Genomic DNA, 20228 nt, shown 5'->3' with positions numbered 1-20228 from the left:
TGATAGAATGTAGTAATGTCCTTCCCCGAGTCCTCTTGATTCTGCTGTCTATAAAAGGGCAAAGGAAATATTTAAGTCCACATTGTTCCATGAATCATACTTATTCTTTGAATCATACATCAAGCTATCAGCATCTATATTTGATTTATGGCTAGTAGGTGGAATGTAATGGCATTATATTTTAGCTACACAAGAGGAAATGAGGGTTGAAAAAGAAGAATATTTCAGGCTGGGACATCTGGTCCTGGCGCTGCCTCCCTGGTGGTTGAGTGTAAGCCCCCAATAAACACTGCCTGACTCTTAAAAAAAAAAAAAAAAAAAAAAAGAATATCTCTGGAAAAGACTAGTCTTTGGCTCTTCTTTTGTTCGGTCCATATTTCATTCCTTCCTTTCTCCATCTTCCTATTCTGCCTTTCTTCCCACCTACTCTCCTCCTTTGTTCTTCCCACAAGTGAGATTTAACATGAGAAGAATGCTCCAGTAAATCTACGAGTGAATTCTGCTGTTTTAGGTATTTTTACTTCTTAAATGTGGGTTATTGAGAAAAGCCTCAGGTTGCACACTCAGAATTCACCTCCTTGTAAGAAGCAGGCTGTATGTTCTGAATTAGTGGAATTCAAATTCAGGAAGCCCTGAGTAGGTGGCTAATGCTGGTCCTCTTACGAGTAAGTTTTGTGAAATGGTGTCATCTTCGTGGTTTACAGAAGCATGTGTCAGTCATTTTCAACCTGTGACCCCTACAATCAACTCTTAACTTACTCTGGTCTTTCCTTTATGCAAATCAACCGCAAATACATTGTTGAACTTTACTGGAAGTGCACTGTATTCTGAAAGGACCAAGTGGACTGTTTTAAATTGCACCTGCCCCAGCTACCCAGAAAGTGGATTTCTATGGCAGACTCTCTTGAATCACCTAAATAAACTTCTGTCTTCTCAGCTGGAAGTCTTCTTTCAGAGGACAGGTCTGAAATTGTTCCAGAAAAACAGGAAAATGCTATTTGTTTAGATTAATATTTATTTTCAAAAGATACTTTCCCCTCCTAGGAGTCCTTGGAATCCTGGTTTTGAAGTATGAAGGAAATAATGTGTGAATTCTCAAGGACTGAGATTCTTGGGGCAATCATAATTTTTCTGAACAACATAGCCAGAGAATAGGAAGTTCTTTGAGGAAAGTGGCATCGGGGTAATTTACCCTAGCTTTCGTGTGCAGTAATTCAAATTGGCATGCCTCATGGTAGCTGCTGCTGCTGCTTTTTCTTTTCTTTTTTTTTCTCCAACAGCAGAGTGTGTCTGGCTTTGAGACCCTTGAGAGTGTCTGTTAAAAGCAGTGTTTCAGATTAAACATAAATGTACATGCATTGCTACCTGACCGTTCTTTTAATTTCCTTTTTCTTTTCGTTCTTCTGATGGAGTCATGAACATCTTCTTGGTAATTATTTCTCAATCGTTGGGAGCTTACCGACTAGCATTTTGGGCCGTCAAGTGCCTTGAGAATTATCTGCAACAGGGAGATTGTTTTGCTGATTTATGAAGCTCTGAACTTTGCCTGGAATTACACATCGACTTCATTTGCTCACCCTCTCCCCAATAATCCTTGAGCATCTTGGAACTGAAAATCTAATTTTAATTTGTTTATTTTAGCACACAATTTAGAGAAGGATTGGCGTCATAATAAACCATGCACTGGGGAGCTTGCCCCCAGTGAAGAGGAAACTAATATCCCGAGGCCAGGATGGTAGCCGGCCAGCGGCCGCTGGGCTGGAACAGCTCCAAGCAGGCTTGCGTGATGAAAGTGGAGCTTGGCAGAAATGCGGGATTTGGGCTTTGTAAGAATTCATGTTGCAAACGCGTTCCCTGTGTCACAGGCATCAACCCAAGTGGCTCATAAAGATCACTTGTTCTTAATAGGAGTCCGTGTGAAATTAGAGTCGTCGGTTTAAAACTGAGCTCAGCAAATGGTAGTTTGCCTCATCTGTTCTGTGTTTAATGTGATTTTGCCGAAAAAGATCATGGAGAGTAGAGGAAGAGAGACTATTTTGGTTGCTTGGTTGATTGACTTCCTGTTACATCATCATTTAGGTGGCTCTGTGGTTCCTAAAATTCTGTGGGTTGAACTTCTCTTCTGTGGTGTGGTTGGATTTTTAGTGGGAGGTAAGGGTATGTTGTGTCTCCTTTTAAATCAGTTACTGTCCCTTGGCAGTGACTAATTTGATATTTTCCCCTTCTCTTTTTAGTACCCCCCCACTCCTCCCATGAATGTTCACAGGCGCGCGCACACGCACAGATGGAAATCACTTTATCTGGACTCAAAATAGGTTTGCACGTGGGATTGAACACTTCTAGGTTTATTATTAATATTTTAGTTATTACTACACCAAAACGAAGATGAATAGAAAGAAAAATAAGAGAAAATTTACCCTTATGTTCTAACATCCTGTGCTTTCCACTTCTTCTCTATGCACCCTTGTATGTGTTTTTAACTTTGTTAGCATCATAATATAGACACAGTTCTGTATCATCTTTTTCATTCAAGTGTGTCATTAGTCTGTGTTTATTTTATGTGGTCACGTGATATTAGCCATGTTCATGTTGCAGACATCCTGTCTCCTCCATTTGCGTCCTATATTAGGTACATTTTGTTCATATAACTTTTTCATTTGGGGAATTAATTCTTAATCTGGAAACCAGTAGACCTAATAGGTCAAAAAGTATGGAGGTTTTATGGCTTGACACATATTGCCAAATTGCTTTTCATAAGAGTTGCACTAATTTCCAATCTCCTCCTCACCCCAGGGTGTGATGTACCTATTTCACTTTCTTACAGCTTTAGGAACTGTCATTAAAAGAATATATATTTTTGAAATTATTGCATATAAAATGTGGCTCATTTAAATATATGAATGTCTAATCTTAGGAAGGTTGTTATAATTATGCATCCTTTTGAGTTTCCGAGTCCATGATAAAAATTGGTGACCAGATAGTTCTCCTGGAGCAATAGGATCCTCAAGTGAACCATGAGTATAAAAATATGTTGCATTTTGTATTTTCATTGGAATGTTACATTTATTTGCTGCTAATAATAAACTTCATGCTGTTTCTATACAGGAAATGAGAATTAAGTCCATGTGCACATCTGAAAACTTCTCACTAGTGTCTTTTATACTTATTATGTTTCGTCTGACATCGAATTTGCAGTCGGTGGGAAGGAAAATGGTTTCTTACCCTTCCTGTGTGAATTTTGGGGGTCTGCTTAAGGCAGGGGTTTGCCTGGATTGATAGTTCTTAAACTGCGTGTGCGTCAGATTTGTCTAGAAACAGAATGCTGGGCCCGCCGCCCCAGGGTTTCTGACTTAGGAGGTTTGGACGGAGAACCTCCCTTTCTAACAGGGCCGCGGGTGATCCCCACACTACTGTTGGGTCAGGGACCATGCTCTCGAGAGCTCATGTTGACATGGGATCCATCTTTCCCAGGCTGGGAAATAGATGGCCTCCAGGATGCCAACAGTCTCTCCGAGCGGGATGCCTGTGATTTGTTTCTGATACCTTAGGTGGTACCTGCTCTCTTTTGCAAGCTTGAGAGGGGTTCATTTCTTCTTTAAGAGTCTTGGATCTAGACCGTGGCCTTTCTTTCTAGGTTTTTGCTACTTGTCTGACAGTATTCTTCTTTTCCTCCTTTGATATGAAGTTCGGTGGCTAGATTTGTGTCTGGTTACCTGAGTTCTGTGTCGTGTGAGGACAGAACCTTACGTGGGGATTGCATAGGTAAATAGATACATTGTTACTGTGGACTTGTGCCATTTAGCTTTGGTCTGATAGAAGACCTTGAGTCACCCTTCTAAGCATCCCCAGTAGTATGTTCCCTCCCCAGGACAGAAGCCCTTTCTCTGGAGCCTCAGCTTTCAGTGTCATACCTTGTTTGGATCTCTATATGCAGAAACTCGGGAGGTGTGTTGTTCTAATACTGTGGTCATCTGCTCAAGGACTTAAAAACCAAGTAAGATAATCTTCATCATCCATCTTCCAGCACATCTTTGAGTAGCATGGTCTGAACAGCTTGAGCCTCTGTTCACCTCCACACACACCTCCACACAGCTCATAGTCAGCTGTATATTTCATGGCAGTTTCATGTCATATAACATTATCGTTTCTGTGACAGGCACACTTCAGGATTAATGCACTAGGAATGTTGAAAAGGCAGTGTGCCCGGATTGTATAGGCAAGCAAATTTAGATGATGGGATAGATCCTGTTCCTTCATTATGTTTGGTTGCTAAGTACCTTGTTGTGCCATGTTTCTTTCCTCAGGCCCAGAGCTCTGTGCAGGGAAGCTGCTGGGAAGGGTGTCCTCTGTGCAGCTGTGTGCTGCGGCCCTGGGCCCTTCTGAGGAGGTACAGTGTAAGCCTTAACATGTCAGGCTCTCGGTCATACTCTGCCTTGATTACGTACATCAGTGTCATCGTCCAGCAAATATTGCTGGTAATAGTATTTACTTGAACGTGTTCTGATGATGACTGAGCTCGTGTGTGTGGAGCACCCTGCGTGTGTCTGGCATGTGGTCAGGGTTCAGTAACCCAGCCGTGGGTATTTGCTGTTCCCTGGAAATGAGTGATGGAGGTCACGCATGGGATTCTCCACTGGCCTTCTTTCACCTCTCCTTATGCCGGCCCTTCACTGGGACACTACATGCGTTTCCCTCTTGACTCCCCACCCCAGGACTGGGTGGACACACGCTTGTTTCACTGCTACTGGCTTTGCTTATTTTGTGATGGATTCATGTTAAAATGTATCTTGCTGCATCCTCTGTGGGGTGATGACTAGGAAGTATTTGTTAGAATAGGTTCTTCAAGCGTGTGTGTCAAACGTGGACTTAGTCTCAGTAATCCTGGGGCTTGCAGGACCTGCATGCACATCGGTTCCTAAGCCCAATGGGCTTGTGTATGGAAACCATGACAACTTTTCTTTAGCAACTTAATATCCACCATGTTTCATGATTTTCTTCTACTTGTATATATTAAGATTTGAACAAAGAGGGGCACCCGGGTGGCTCAGTGGGTTAAGCCTCTGCCTTTGGCTCAGGTCTTGATCTCAGGGTCCTGGGATCGAGCCCTGCATTGGTCTCTCTGCTCAGCCAAGAGCCTGCTTCCCCCTCTCTCTCTGCCTGCTGCTCTGCCTACTTGTTCTCTCTCTCTGTCAAATAAATAAATAATTAAAAAAAAAAAAGATTTGAACAAAGGGAAGAATTCTCATGTTAGGGAATGTTTTTCATATTTAATATCAGACTAATTTCTTTCAGGTTTTTTGTTTGTTTGTTTTATTGAGCCTTTCGTTAAGTGGCTGGGGACAGGAATATGGAGGTGGAGGGAGGAAAGAAGGATACTTTCCCACTGATTCCCAGAATTTCATGTGCTTGATTTAGAGATCCAGAACAGAGGAGGGTCGTCAGCTGATCTCATGACCAAATAACCTGAGCCTGGCAGAACTTTACTGGGTGCTGTTCAGGTATCAAGGTCTTAAACCTTGTAACAGCCCAGCATTCAGTGAAACATTCTCCCTCTCCTGGGAGACCCCGGAAGCTGCCAACTGTTTGGGACTCTCGTGGAGCCTCTCTCTCCCTCTAGGTGTTGACCCTAGGCCAGATCTGAGACATCTTGTTCATAGCTTAACTCAGAGCATGGCTGTGTACCTCTCCTAGGCTTTTTGTCCTCTCCTCTGACAACTAACTGTGACATTAATGTATACTTTTAGGAGGGTCCGACTACACAGTGATCTATAAACCATTTGCTATGTTACATTGATGAGACTCTCGATAATAGAAATTACTTGTGTAATTTTGACACAGATGTCTGGGAACAGAGTCAGTTTTGGCTTGAGTGATGTGCATGTTTCCATATGCCTGTGGATAGCAGTAGGGGTAGAGGCATGAGGACATGCCATACGTGTTCTCTACCTAGCAGGGAACAGACAGACCTGCTCTTCCAGCTCCCTTCCTGTTGCAGAAAGGAGTACTTGCCATGGGGTAAGGCAGGGCTTCCCACCAAGTGTGTGGTGTTAGATTGCAGAAAGGCCTTGAGATACTGATTCTCTTAAATCTCCAGCAGTGAGCCAGGACCCAGGGGGCCCAGAACCTCCTGCACTGTCGTCAGCTCTGCTCTGAGCTGCCTTATCCATTCACCTATTAGCAATGTTTGATGTGGGGCACAGCACAATAAATGTCTGAAGGCTTCCTGTTAAGAATGTTAATCGCAGTAACACAAATATTGGAAATACCTTTATGGATCTTAAAGAACAGAGTTCGCAGGCATTCGTTCTGGTGAGACTAAATTCATTTATGCGCATACTACCTTTGTAATTTTTTCCCATATCCAAATTTGTACCTTTATTAATCTTTTTCTTTAACTTGGCTTTTTTCAAACTTCATTTTTCGAAGGCTGGTTGATGATGTTACGTTCGTTTTAGGTGTATGACAGTGATTCAACAAGTCTGTACATATATGCTGGCTTCACACGATTGCAGTGACTGTCACCATACATTATTACAGTACCACTGACTCTGTTCCCTATGCTGTACCTTTCATGCCTGTGACTTACTCGTTCCACAGCTGGAAGCTTGTACCTCTCCTTCACCCATTTTGCCCATCTCCCCACCCCCTCCCTCTGGTAACCATCAGTTTGTTCTTTGTATTGGGTCCATTTCTGCTTTTTGTTTTTCCATTTGTTTTTTAAGATTCTGTAGTAAATAAATTGATACGGTGTTTGTCTTTTTCTGTTGGAATTATTTCACTTAGCATGATACCCGCTAGGTCCATTCCTATTGTGGCAAATGGTGAAATCTCATTCTTTTTTATGGCCGAGTAATATTCCACTCGGTACATATGTATGTGCGTGCATGTGTGTTTGTGTGTAGATACACACACCACATTGTCTTTATCCATTCATCTATTGATTGGATTGTGGATTGCTTCCATTGTAAATAATGCTGCAATAAATGCAGGTGTGCATATATCTTTTTGAACTAGTATTTTCATCGTCTTTGGGTAAATACCCAGTAGTGGAATTACTGTATTGGATGGTATTTCTCTTTTAAATTTTTTTGAGGACCATCCCTACTGTTTTCCACAGTGGTCGTGCCAATTTATATTCCTGCATGAGGGTTTTTCTCTACATCCTCACCAGCATTGGTTATTTCTTATCCTTTTGATACTAGCCATTCTGACAGGTGTCAGGCGATACCTGTTTGTGGTTTTGATTTGCATTCCCTGATGATGAGTGATACTGAGCATCTTGTCATGTGTCTGTTGGCCATCTGGATGTCTTCTTTGGAGAAATGTCTATTCAGGTCTTCTGCCCACTTTTAGTCAGATTATTTATTTTTTGGTGTCCAGTTGTCTAAATTCTTTATATTTTGGATATTGACCCCTTACTGGATATATCATTTGCAGATATCTTCTCTCATTCATTGGGTTCCCTTTTCATTTTACTGTGATTTCCTTCACTCTGCAAAGCTTTTTATTTTGGAATAGTCCCATGGTTTATTTTTCCTTTTGTTTTTGTTGCCTGATGACGTATCTAGAAAAATGTTTTTATGGTTGATGTCCAGATTACTGCCGATATTACATTCTAGGAGTTCTATAGTTTCAGGTGTCATGTTTACATCTTGAAACCATTTTGAGTTTATTTTTGTCTATGGTGTGAGAAAGTGGTCCAGATTTCCCAGCACCATTTATTGAAGAGAATGTCTTTTCCCTATGGTATATCTTTGCCTCCTCTGTTATTGGTTAATTAACCATGTAAGTGTGTGTTTTTCTTTCTGGCTCTCTGTTCCATTTCACGTATCTATGTGTCTGCTCTTTATGCTGGTATCATAGTACTTTGATTATCACAGCTTTTTTTTTTTTTTTTTTTTAAGATTTTATGTATTTGAGAGAGCCGTCAAGAGAGCACACAAACAGTGGGAGCAAGAGGGGGAGAAGCAGACTCCTGCTCAGCAGGGAGCCCAACAGGGGCTCAATCCCAGGACGTTGGGATCATGACCTGAGCCGAAGGCAGACACTTAACCAGTTGAGCCATCTAGGCATCCCGATGATCGCAGCTTTGTAATATGTCTTGAAATCTGGGATTGTGATACCTTCAGCTTTTTCTTTCTCAAGATTACTTTGGCTCTTTAGAGTCTTTTGTGGTTCCACAAAAGTTTTAACATTATTTGTTCTAGTTCTGTGAAAAATGCCATTGTTACTTTGATGAGGATCATATGGAATCTGTAGATCACTTTGGGTAATGTGGACATTTCCACAGAATTAATTCTTCCAGTCTGTGGTATGGTTTTCTGTTTCCTTGTGACATCTTCAGTTCCTTTCATCAGAGTTTATAGTTTTCAGAGGATGAATCTTTCACCTCCTTGGGTAAGTTTATCCCTAGGTATTTTATTCGTTTTGATGCGATTATAAATGGGATTGTTTTCTTAATTTCTTGCTGTTACTTCATGATTAGTGCATAGAAATGCAACAGGTTTCTGTGTATTAATTCTGTATCCTGCAACTGTACTGAATTCTTTTAGTCAAGTAGTTTTTTTGTGGAGTCTAGTGCTTTCTATGTGTAGTGGTAGGTCATCTAAAAATAGTGACAGTTTTATTACTTTCTTACCTATTTGGATGCCTTTTATTTCTTTTCTCGTGTTTTTGTCTGAGTGCTGTGGCTAGAACTTTCAGTGCTATGCCGAGTAGAAGTGGCAAGAGTGCATCCTGGTCTTACTTCAGATCTTAGAGGAAAATCTCTCGGCTTTTTCCCATGGAGTATGATATTGTGTGTGAAGATGAAAGGGTTTTGTCCATGACCACTTCAGATTTTCTCATATGCTACTCTTGAAGGAAACAGTGTTTTATCTTCCAGTTCTCTCAGAAGCCAAACATAAACCGTTCTAATTCTTACTAAAATGGCTTTATTTGTAAAGTTCTAGTCTCTGAAGGATTTCAGAATTTCTCTAGGAGTTTACAGCAGCTCTCGGTGTGGATGTAGGTGTGAGGGATGATGTTCTCCCCTCGCCTGTTCCCTGGATATCACGGTGACTGCCCACGTTGGAGGATAGTGGAGAGAGACAGTGAAGTGAGCAGCTTGCGACATGAGATTAATGCAGAGAGGAGCGTAATTCATTATGTCACTGTCAGCTTGTTGGGAAAAATTCTAGAACATAAACAAGGCATTGGATGCTAGTTTAGCTTTACTGTTAATTACCTGGGAACTTGGACAAAGTAAGTTTTCCTGTGTAGTCCTCAGTTTTTTTCGAAGTTTTTTGCGAAGGAAGAGGACTGCGATGTAATGGACACGATTCTGACATCCCATGATGTCTCTTCACCTTAACCTTCAGATTATTCAATATATAACCAGGTCAGTAGTCTCTTACCTGTGATTGAGAAATTCATCAACTTTAGAATCCAAGCCTTTCATAACTTACTTACTTGGCAGAACACCTGAACTCATTTAGCAGTCAGACTTGACCTGAATTGACATAAGTCTATTTATAGCTTTTATTTATCCCATTTAATGGGACTGTTCATCCATTTCACTACAGAAATGTGTTTGGTTGTGGGGTATCCCTCAGACTCTGCTAGGGTGTCATATAAATAGGGTATGTGCCTCTTATTACCTTTGTAAAGTGTAAAAAAACCTCCAAATTCCTCAAACACATCTAACCTCAAGGGTTTTGGATAAAGGATTGTGGACATAGATATAATCAACATTCACTCAAGTAATATGTATGCATATACTAGGTATTCCTTTAGGCCCTGGGAAGCAGTTGAGCAAAAAAAAAAAAATCCTAATTTATCTCTTTAATATTTACTAGATGAAGCGACTATGGTTGAGGTGTACGGGGAAGTCACAGAGTGTGGGGAGAGCATGGAACTTTGTCCGGGGGCCTGGAATTGTGGTAGCGAGGAGGGAGGGTTCTTCTCTGAAGATAGAAAGCATGAACTGAGTTGTGAGATTAAAGGAGCCAGTCAGGTGGACTAGCCTGGGCAGACATGTAGATGGGAATGAGAAATACAGTCCAATGAGGATGACAGTTGGTATCCTGGGCAAAAGGAAGCACTGTGGGGGTTGATACAGGTCCCCTATGTCTAGAAGTGCAAGCCACACTAGTGTGGCTGATGCCCAGGTGTGTGGGGCAGCATGCTGGGGGGAATGAGCCTCAGCCCATGCAGACATAATGAGTTTTCCCCTCAGTTTTTCTCCTAAAGGTTTTGCAGGGGGCAGGGGATATGGTGAGTGGCTAGTTGGGGGGGAAGGGATTTGAAGCAGACATACCTGTCCGTCCCAGATACAGCTGTCACAGCAGGGAGAAGTGGTACCCCGATCTAAGGCTTTGGCGGGGGAGGACTGCAGAGAAGAATTCCTTTCCAGAGAGTGGTCTGAGATGCAAGGCCGGCATCTCATGCATTTTGGAACACTGTGGAGGGCATTCTTTTTGGTCTGTGTATCAGCTTTGTGGTGTGAACTTCAAGGTGTTGGAACTAAGGCCTGGCAATTAAGGGCTTTACTCAGGACTGTGCAGCAGATCCAGGGGAGGGCTACTGCTTGGTGAAGATGTATTTGCAGCAGAGAACAGAAGAGTTCCAAACAGACATATGCCCAGGAAAAACATTTTTGTAGAAATCAGATACGTATGCCAAGAGTTGTGGGGGAGTAGCTTATGAATAATTTCTGATTCCTTTCTTGTGCCCTTTGAGTCACGCCAGCCACCTTTCATGGAAAAGCAGGGCCTGGCTCCCTCGGTCCTTCCCCGACTACTGGGTAAGGGCTCTGCCTCCCCTGCGTTCCCACATCCTTTGCTGTATGCACCCCTCATCTGGCACTCCAAGTACTTTGCATTTTTAGTCACTTTCCCTGCTGTCTTCTCTGCTGGCTCATAATTTAGCAGTTGTTCATTGAGTGCTGTCTTCAAAGGACGTAAGAGTTCGCTCTTTTGCCTGGCTCCCCCAATATCTGGCAGAAGTGAGGAACAGTTAGAAGTAACTTCCTACCTTGACCTCTCCCTCTCCCTGCCCTCCTGTGCACCTGATTTCAGCCACAGGGAATTCTCCTCCCACTTTACAACGAGTGAGGGACATCTGTAACCTGTGTCTTTGTCCTTGGTCCCCCTCCCCCCACAAATGTCCCTTTTTGGTGTTTCTCATCCCCATCCTCTTCTCTGCCTTGTAGACTCTGTATCTTTCTATGTCTTCCTAAGCCCTAGCTCCCGGAAAGCTTACTTAGGCTTCCGTGACACCCAGTTATGTCTGGTACTTAAACCACACAGCTGGTTTTTTTCTCTAAGTCTTGTGGAGTATCCTATCCCTGCACGTTCTCTTTTCCTCTAATGCCTGTCTGTAATTTGTCCTGGTTCCCTTGCCTCTTGTTCTGGGCCTTATTGCCAGCACCGCATCTCTTTTTATTTTTCTATCCCCAGTGCCAAACACAACCTCTGACTCAGTAACCATTCTGATCCCGTAAACTGTCTATGCCAATTTAGGAGCGAGCACATAAAAATGTATTTTGAAAGGCAAAGATAGATAGTAGTGGGGTCAAAACCATTTTTGAGGTTCTTTTGTTTTTATAAGATTTCCATTGTCTAAAGTATGAAGGGCTTGTCCTCATCTACAGATTTCCAGAACCTTGACAAACAAGAGCATGTCTTCCACTTTCATCATCCTTAATGTTTAATACAATGCTCCACACCTCGTAGACACATAATGTACTTTATATTGATGGAAATAAAATCACTGCTTTCTTTGGCCAGAGGGAGTTTCACCTGACTGTTAGAGTTTAATCCCAGATATATTTGGCACTGGTCATGCTTCTCCAGAATAAGATGGAGACGATCGGCAACTGACCAGTAGTTGAAGAAAGAGAAGTGTGACTAAATCCCAGGCATAATCCATTAAATGGTCTTTCTTTTTAAATTTGATTCCTTTTGTTAAAACATGGGGCAGATAATGAGATTAAAGTATGGGAAATATAAACACGAGGGAAAAACCAGCTTTGTATAGTGAAATGTGTTGTTTGGGATCACTGGATTTCGTGTTTTAAAAATCCACCCATGCCCTTTTCTTTGGCATATTTGTAATAAAAACTCCACTTTGCCCAGGCAGATTATCCCCAGGTACTCACTGGCTAAGTGAGTGTGAACAGGTAATGCTATTATGCTAACTTAAAAAAAAAAAATTAAAGTAGGCTACTAAATGTAGTCTCTTTTGGAGGAATTAAGACACATTGAAGGGCACATCTCTCACTATATTTCCTATAAATTCATGTGGCCCTTAAATAAGGTATAAATGACCTTATGCATCCATGTCTAGTTGTATTTTGTGTGGTATGTCTTAGTACTAGAAGGAAATATTTTCGTTTTAAAAGTTTCATGGGCTCCTCATAGGAGGACATAAGGCCCTTGAGATGAGGGGTCACAAATCGTCTGAAAGCAGTGGTTTATGTTTTGCCAGGAAAGGTTTTAATCCATTGACTAATATCCTTTGTGATTACAGTTATACAATGTGGGTAAGTTATTTAGACTTAAATGGTCTCAACTAGGAACCTTTTTTTCCTTACTGGAAACATGGAATGTAGTTATCAATTAACTTAGTCAAATCAATGAAGTTAAAGAAATTGCATAGATCTTAAGCACATTCCTTATCATGACTGGTCTTTTGCATAAATGATGTGTATTTATACAGGATTTGTAAAATGGATTCTTGCAGTTAAGTAACTTAATTTCTTTGATCAGTGACAAAGGGATTGAAGCTTTTCAGGTGACCCGTAGGAATTAGAAGGCTGTGAGAAAAGTTAAAATTCAATTTTTCTTTCTTTTCCCCAAACAACCTGTTAGGTATTTAGGAATAGAAGAAAGTTACATGGAGAAAAAAAAGAGAACAGTCAACCAAGTAGTCCCCTGGCCTCATTGCTGAAGCCTTTGATGGTAGAAGAAAAATGAATTTCTTGGTTTCTTCTCTTTAAGGAGAAGAATCAATTTTCTAATTCTAAGTGATGAAGCTTAAAATTTCTCTCTTTGTAGAATTACATCAGTTTCTTTCACAAAGAAGAGTAATTTTTCTGGGGAAAGAGGGTTTCTAAGGAATTGGAAGCTATGCTCAGCTGAAATTAACCTCTTTCATGTTTGCTTGGGGTAAGAAGCGAGTTCATGCTTTTCAGCCATTCTACTGTCTTCCCAAATGACAGTCTCTCTCTACATTTCATTTCATGCCTTCAGTCTGAAAGTAAATAATAGAGCCATCAAGCAAGCAACTGCGTCTGGCAGTCTGAGGTTACTCATTGCCCATAGAAAGAAGAAATGACTATTTCATATTATTTGCATTCTACCAATGGACGGGATTATTTCTATGTTCTGTTTTTACTTCTCTACTTTCACTTCTGATTTTTGGGGGGGCTTTTTTCTTTTTCTTGATGAGTCTGGCTAATGGGTTATTAATTTTCTTGATATTTCAAAGAACCAGCTCTTGGTTCTATTGAACTTTTCTTTTTCTTTTCTTCTCTCTGTGTTTTCAATTTTCTGTTTCTAGCTTGATTGCCACTATTTATTTCTTTCCGCTAAGTCTGAGTTTATTCTTTTTCTAGTTTCTTTAGGTGTATGGTTAGATTGAGATTTTTCTTGTTTCTTGAGGTAAGCCTGTATTGCCGTAAACTTCCCTCTGGAACAGCTTTTGCTGCATCCCAAAGATTTGGGACCCTTGTGTTTTCATATTTATTTGTCTTTGTTTTTTGTATTCCCTCTTTCATGTCTTTGTTGGTCTGTTTGTTCTTTAGTAGTATATGTTGTTTTTGTCTTTTCCAGGTTTGTTTGTTTTTTTTGTTGTTTTGTTTTGTAATTGGTTTTTAGTTTTATACTGTTGTGTTTGGAAAAGATGCTTGGTAGGATTTCAGTCTACTTAAATTTATTGAGACTTGTGGGCAGACATTTTATCCTGGAGAATGTTCCATGTGCACTTGAAAAATATGTGTTCTCTGCTGTGTTTGGATGGAGTATTCTGCATATACCTGTTAAGTCCGTCTGGTCTAATGTGTCAAAGCCTCTGTTTCCTTGTTGATTTCTTCCTGGATGATCTGTTGATGTAGTGGGATGTTAAGTCCTATACTATTAGCGCATTACTGTCAAATTCTCCCTTCTGTCTGTTGATATTTGCTTTATGTATTTAGATACTCCAATGTTGGGTGCACAGATATCTACTATTGTTATAATGCTCTTTTTTGATTGAACCCTCTATCATTATGTAATGTTCTTTTTGTGACAGTCTTTACTTTAGTCCATTTAGTTTGATCTAAGTATTGCTTCCCCAGCTTTTTATCTTTTTTTTCAGCTTTCATTTATACAGAATGTCTCTTTCCATCCCTTCACTTTCACTCTATGTCTTTGGGTCAGAAGTGAATCTCTTGGGATGTTTGGGTGGCTCCATTTTGGATAAGTGCCTTCAGCTCAGGTCATGATCCTAGGGTTCCGGAATCAAGTCCCACATCAGGATTCTTGCTCAGCGGGGAATTTGCTTCTCCACCCCCCCCCCCAAACAATAGGTTTTTGTTTTGTGTTTATCATGAGATTTATTTATAAAAACTTAAATATACAGCAGTCTGTATTAAATGGATAGTCATTTAAATTTATACACATTATTCTAAAAGAACTTTATTTTCCTCGTTTTATTTGTTGTCATATTTTACATTATTTTGTGAAGACCTGTCACCTACAATTGATTTTACTACTTTTGTCTTTTAATCTTCATATTTGCTTTATAAGAGATTGCTTTACTACCTTTACTGTGTTTGCTTTCAACACATGAATTTTCTTTTATCATTTTCTTCTACTTTTGGCCTTTTCCTTTTCTACTTAAAGAAGTGCTGTTAACATTTCTTATAAAATCTATTTAGTAGTGGTGATGAACTCTTTTAACTTTTGCATATTAGGGAAACCCTTTACCCAGAAAAGTTATCATTCAGAATTTAAGGAGATATTCTTGGTCTTAGGGGTTTTTTGTTTGTTTTTGTTTTTTTCCTTTCAGCATTTTGTAGGACAGAAAGGAGTGACAGGATATATTCAAAGTTTCTGCTGAATAATCAGCTGATAGCCTTTTGGGGGTTTCCTTGTATTTGACTATTTGCTTTTGTCCTTTTTTTTGACATTTTAATTATTATGTGTCATGGTGTGGACTTCCTTGGTTTCTATCTTGTTCAGGACTTTTGGTGCTTCTGTACCTAGAAGTCTGTCCCACCCCTCCCGCCAGGTTAGGAAAGTTTTCAGCTATTATTTCTTCAAGTAAGTTTTTTGCCCCCTTTCTATCTTCCTTCTGAGACCCATAGAATGCAGATCTTTTTTTATGTCGAAGAGATCCCTTAGTGTGTCCTTATTTTTAAAATTTTTTTTCTTTTTCCTGTTCTTGGATGCTCTCCATTACCTTAGATTGCTTACCAATAAATCATTGATCCATTCTTCTGCATCCTCTAATCTACAATTGATTCCCTCTAGTAAATACTTCGTTTCAGTTACTGTGTCTTCAACTCCGATTGGTTCTGTTTTTGAATTTATTGAAATTCTTCCTGAGTTTATCCCCTGTCTTCTCCAGTCTGGTAGCATCTTTAGGACCATCTCTTTGAACTCTTTATGAAGTAGATTGCTTATTTCCATTTCATTTACTTCCTTCCCTGAGCTGTTGTCTTATTTCTTTTGGAGCATATTCCTCTGTCTCTTCATTTTGCCTGGCTTTCAGTGTTTCTATGGATTAGGCAGAATAGCTAATTCTTTTAAAATTGAAGGGATGGTCTGTTTTACAGTCTTCCCCCATAAGACAATGCCTGGTGACTTTGATTGGCTGGCTGGATCTGTGGCTCTCTACACAGAAGGCAGCCTTGCAGGACAGCTAAAGTGGCTACAGGTCAGGTTATCCCAGGGTACTCTGTGTGGAGGAAATCCTGGCAGGGCAAGTGGAGCTGAAGTGTTGCACAGGCCAGGGTAAATGGGGGTGCTCCATGAAGGGGGATCCTGTTGGATTAGCCGGAGCTGAAGCAGGTGCAGTGTACAGAGGTGGTGCCCTGCCAGGCTGTCTAGAACTGAAGTGTTATGGGTCTGGAGTGTTCCTGGGTAGTTTGTACCTGTGTCACTTTGACAAGATGGCTGGAGCCATAGTGAGCACTGACCAGGAGGGTCTTAGTGTGTGCTGTATGTGGCTGCCTTGGTGGATGGCTAGGGCTGGTGTGGGATGTAGGCCTGGAGCTCACTGGAACAGTCAGCCAGCTGTGGTTTGCAGACCCTTCTCTTGTCTTCACTAAGGGCTGGGGGCAGGGCGGGGAGGGGGATACATAGCAGTGATGTTCACCAGGCCCTGACTGAGAGAGTTCCAGCAGATTCCCTGACATGTGGTGGAGTTGTAGGGCTGGCTCTTTGATATTCTAGTTGATGTTTTAAACTGTGACATTTTTTTTCTGTGCCCCAGGTAGACAAACCTGTCCATGGTCCTCTGGTACTAGCGCTCCCTGCTACAGTGCCACAGTGTTGGGGGTATGGGCTCCCTTCATTTCCATGTCTCCATCTCTCTGCCATTCTCTCTATGGTCTTTTGTTGTACAGAAGCTGTTCATTCATCCCTCAGTTCTTCTTCAGGAGGAACGGCTGTATAAGTGGGTGTAGATTTGGGGTATCCATGAGGGAGAGATGTTCAGGTTCTTCCTAGGTCACCATCTTGTTCTGGAATGTTGTCATTTGTGATTATGAAAGGAATTTTGTCCTCATTTGTCAATAAATGTAGTTACATGAGTAGTAGCCACATTTTCTTCTAATGTAATTCCTGCAAAGATTTGGGGGAAGAATTATTACCTTGTACTCCACTTATTTTGTAGCTTTCAGAATCACCTTGAAGTGAGGAAGATGTTCATTTTTTCTCTGATTATGTTATAACCCATGGTACCAGTTAAGAAATCCCTGGGGATTTCTCATCCTCCATCCTCTTGCTAACCGACACCATTCTCGTCCACGTGTGCAGGTATCGTGGAGGATTACAAGCCACCATTTTACGACGTGGTTCCCAATGACCCAAGTTTTGAAGATATGAGAAAGGTGGTCTGTGTGGATCAACAGAGGCCAAACATACCCAATAGATGGTTCTCAGACCCGGTAAGAGTGCCAGTTTCTCAGTTTTAGAGCAACCTTCACCTTTTTACTAGAAAAGTACTTTACTCTTGAAACTCAAGAGTAAGCCAGTAGTATAGTTCCTGAATGATCGCCCTGTCTGTTGCTTTCTATGTTATGTAGAAGGGTCTTGGACCTAGTTAAGTCAGTGCACAAAATGGTATCGTTGAAAGAGCGAAATTCTCTGATCTTGCTAGTAAGTGACAGTAGTCACAGGAGTTTCTACTAATGACTAGCTCCAAGTGTTAGGAGACTCATTACTCTGCCTCTCACAAGTAAAACGCGAGACTAACCTCTTTCCAACTCTGCATATCTGAAATTCCAAACAGAGCTGTTCAGCTGAAGATTTTTTTTTTTTTAAGGATTTTATTTATTTATTTGACAGACAGAGATCGCAGGGAGGCAGGCAGAGAGAGAGGAAGGGAAGCAGGCTCCCTGCCAAGCAGAGAGCCTGATGTGGGGCTGGATCCCAGGACCCTGGGATCATGACCTAAGCTGAAGGCAGAGGCCTAACCCACTGAGCCACCCAGGCATCCCTGAAGATTCTTATTGCTTCTCTTCAGTAGCCGCAAGTCTGAAACATCAAGATAAGACACCAGTTGCAGATTTCATTGTTAACTCTGGGGTAGCATTATCTCTTTTAGCACGCATAAAACATCAGGGGGTCCAGCCAATCCTTTGTAATTTACCTCAAAGTCAGCGGGTAGCATTCAGAGTCCAAAGGCCAGAAGTCAAGAAAACTCAAGAGGGACTCTTATCAGGGGTCAAGGCTTAGATTATTTGATAAAGAAGACGGCAGTAACATCATTGTGACCTACCAAGACCTGCAGAGTTCTGCAAAATCTCTTCACGCAACATCTGCCAACTTTCTAGGGCCATTAAAAAGCCACTTTTTCACCCTGTATTTGTTCTTTCTCTCCTCAGACATTAACCTCGCTGGCTAAGCTGATGAAAGAATGCTGGTATCAAAATCCATCCGCAAGACTCACAGCCCTGCGTATCAAAAAGACTTTGACCAAAATTGATAATTCCCTAGACAAATTGAAAACTGACTGTTGACATTTTCATGGTGTCAAGAAGGAAGAGTTGTTATTGTCCAGCTGGGACCTAACGCTGGCCTGACTGGTTGTCAGAACAGAATCCAGCTGTCTCCCTCCGCAAATGGCTGCTTTGACAAGGCAGACATTCTACCCAGCCATGTGTTGGGGAGACACCAAAACCACCCTAACCTCGCTCAATGACTGTGAACTGGGCATTTCACAAACTGTTCACACCGCAGAGACTCATGTCGGACAGACACTGTTGCAAAGGTAGGGGAACTGGAGGAACACAGAGAAATCCTAAAAGAGATCTGGGCATTAAGACAGTGGCTTTGCATATCTTTCACAGGTCTCCTAGACTCTCCCCATGGGAAACTCAAGGAGGTGGTGAATTTTTATCAGCAATATTGCCTGTGCTTCTCTTCTTTATTGCACTAGGAATTCTTTGCATTCCTTACTTGCACTGTTACTCTTAATTTTAAAGACCCAACTTGCCAAAACGTTGGCTGCGTACTCCACTGGTCTGTCTTTGGATAATAGGAATTCAATTTGGCAAAACAAAATGTAATGTCAGATTTTGCTGCATTTTACACATGTGCTGATGTTTACAATGATGCTGAAACATTAGGAATTGTTTATACACAACTTTGCAAATTATTTATTACTTGTGCCCTTAGCAGTTTTTACAAAACTGCTTCGTGCATATGTTAAAGCTTATTTTTATGTGGTCTTATGATTTTATTACTGAAATGTTTTTAACACTATACTCTGAAATGGACATTTTCTTTTATTATCAGTTAAATTCACATTTTAAGTGCTTCACATTTGTATGTGTGTAGACTGTAACTTTTTTCAGTTCATATGCAAAAATGTATTTAGCCATTACCCATGTGACACCACTGAATATATTACTGATTTAGAAGCAAAGATTTCAGTAGAATTTTAGTCCTGAACGCTGTGGGGAAAATGCATTTTCTTCGGAATTATCCATTATGTGCATTTAAACTCTGCCAGAAAAAAATAACTATTTTGTTTTAATCTACTTTTTGTATTTAGTAGTTATTTGTATAAATTAAATAAAAGGTTTTCAAGTCAAAAAGTGAACTTTTTTTTTGCCATATAAGATCTATATTCTAGAATGCATTTTATTATGGGAACAATAGAAGCACAAAATGAATTTGTAAATCAAATTTGCTTTTCAAGTCTCTTGACAATCTTGAGGGTCTTATGAGGGTGACATCCAGCTTAAATGTGATATCAGAAAATTTGAATTTTCTTTCTTTTTTTGGTTGTGATTATTTTTTCTTGGTCTGTGCTCCCAGTTGTGAAATGAAGGTGATGGAGCCTTTTGATCTGTTTTCTTTGCTTAAGGGTTGTGAATATAAATAGGAGGGATGATATCCGAGCATTTTTTTTTTAGTATGAGGTCCTGTGTGAGTGGAAAGTGGTCTTAAATCTCTCACCTTGCTGCTTGGAGAGAGTCTGCTGCTGGTTTTCTTCACTTCCTGTGTTCAACAGGATTGAAAAGGTAAGGTTTAAAATGACCCAAATAAGAGATGAGGGGTGAATTTTTGGGATGTTCACTAGAGGTAAGTTGATAACATCATTAAGATGCATTTACTTAGAGGGTATATATTAACTTAATAAAATTGTGGTAAAGTACACATAATCGTTTACCATCTTAATACCACTGGATTGTCCATTTACAAGTGGTTAAGTACATTTCACACTGTTTTGCTGATGTCTCCACTGTCCATCCACAGAACTTGTTTCCTGTCACAAAACTGAAACACTCTACTTATTAAGCAACAGTTTGCTATTCCTTACTGCCCACAATCATTGGCAACCATCATTTTACTTTCCTTCTCTACAATTTGACCACTCTAACTACCTCATATGTGAGTTTATACAGTATTTGTGAGACTCACTTATTTTACTTAACCAACATCTTTAAGACTCACCCTTATTATAGCATGTACCGGAATTTCCTTCTTTTCATGGCTGATAATATTCCAATGTTATATATATACAACATTTTG

At 40.6% G+C, this 20228-nt stretch overlaps 1 protein-coding gene across 3 annotated transcripts in view; it reads left to right on the top strand.

Annotated features, from left to right (window-relative positions):
* Nucleotides 1-19288, top strand: part of LOC111156874 (activin A receptor type 1) — a 126736-nt gene extending 107448 nt beyond the window's left edge. For all 3 annotated transcript variants that reach the window (XM_022518105.1, XM_022518183.1, XM_022518031.1), the window contains 2 exons: nt 17004-17134; nt 18074-19288. In XM_022518105.1, the coding sequence (XP_022373813.1) occupies nt 17004-17134; nt 18074-18208 (266 nt within the window). In that variant the 3' untranslated portion in view covers nt 18209-19288. The remainder of the gene's footprint in view (nt 1-17003; nt 17135-18073) is intronic.
* The last annotated feature ends 940 nt before the right edge of the window (nt 19289-20228 follow it).

This window comes from Enhydra lutris, unplaced genomic scaffold (assembly GCF_002288905.1).
Source record: "Enhydra lutris kenyoni isolate GAN:26980312 unplaced genomic scaffold, ASM228890v2 scaffoldscaffold1, whole genome shotgun sequence".
Lineage (NCBI taxonomy): Eukaryota > Metazoa > Chordata > Mammalia > Carnivora > Mustelidae > Enhydra > Enhydra lutris.
Note: the sequence above shows the minus strand (reverse complement) of the source record. Positions and strands in the feature narration are given on the sequence as shown.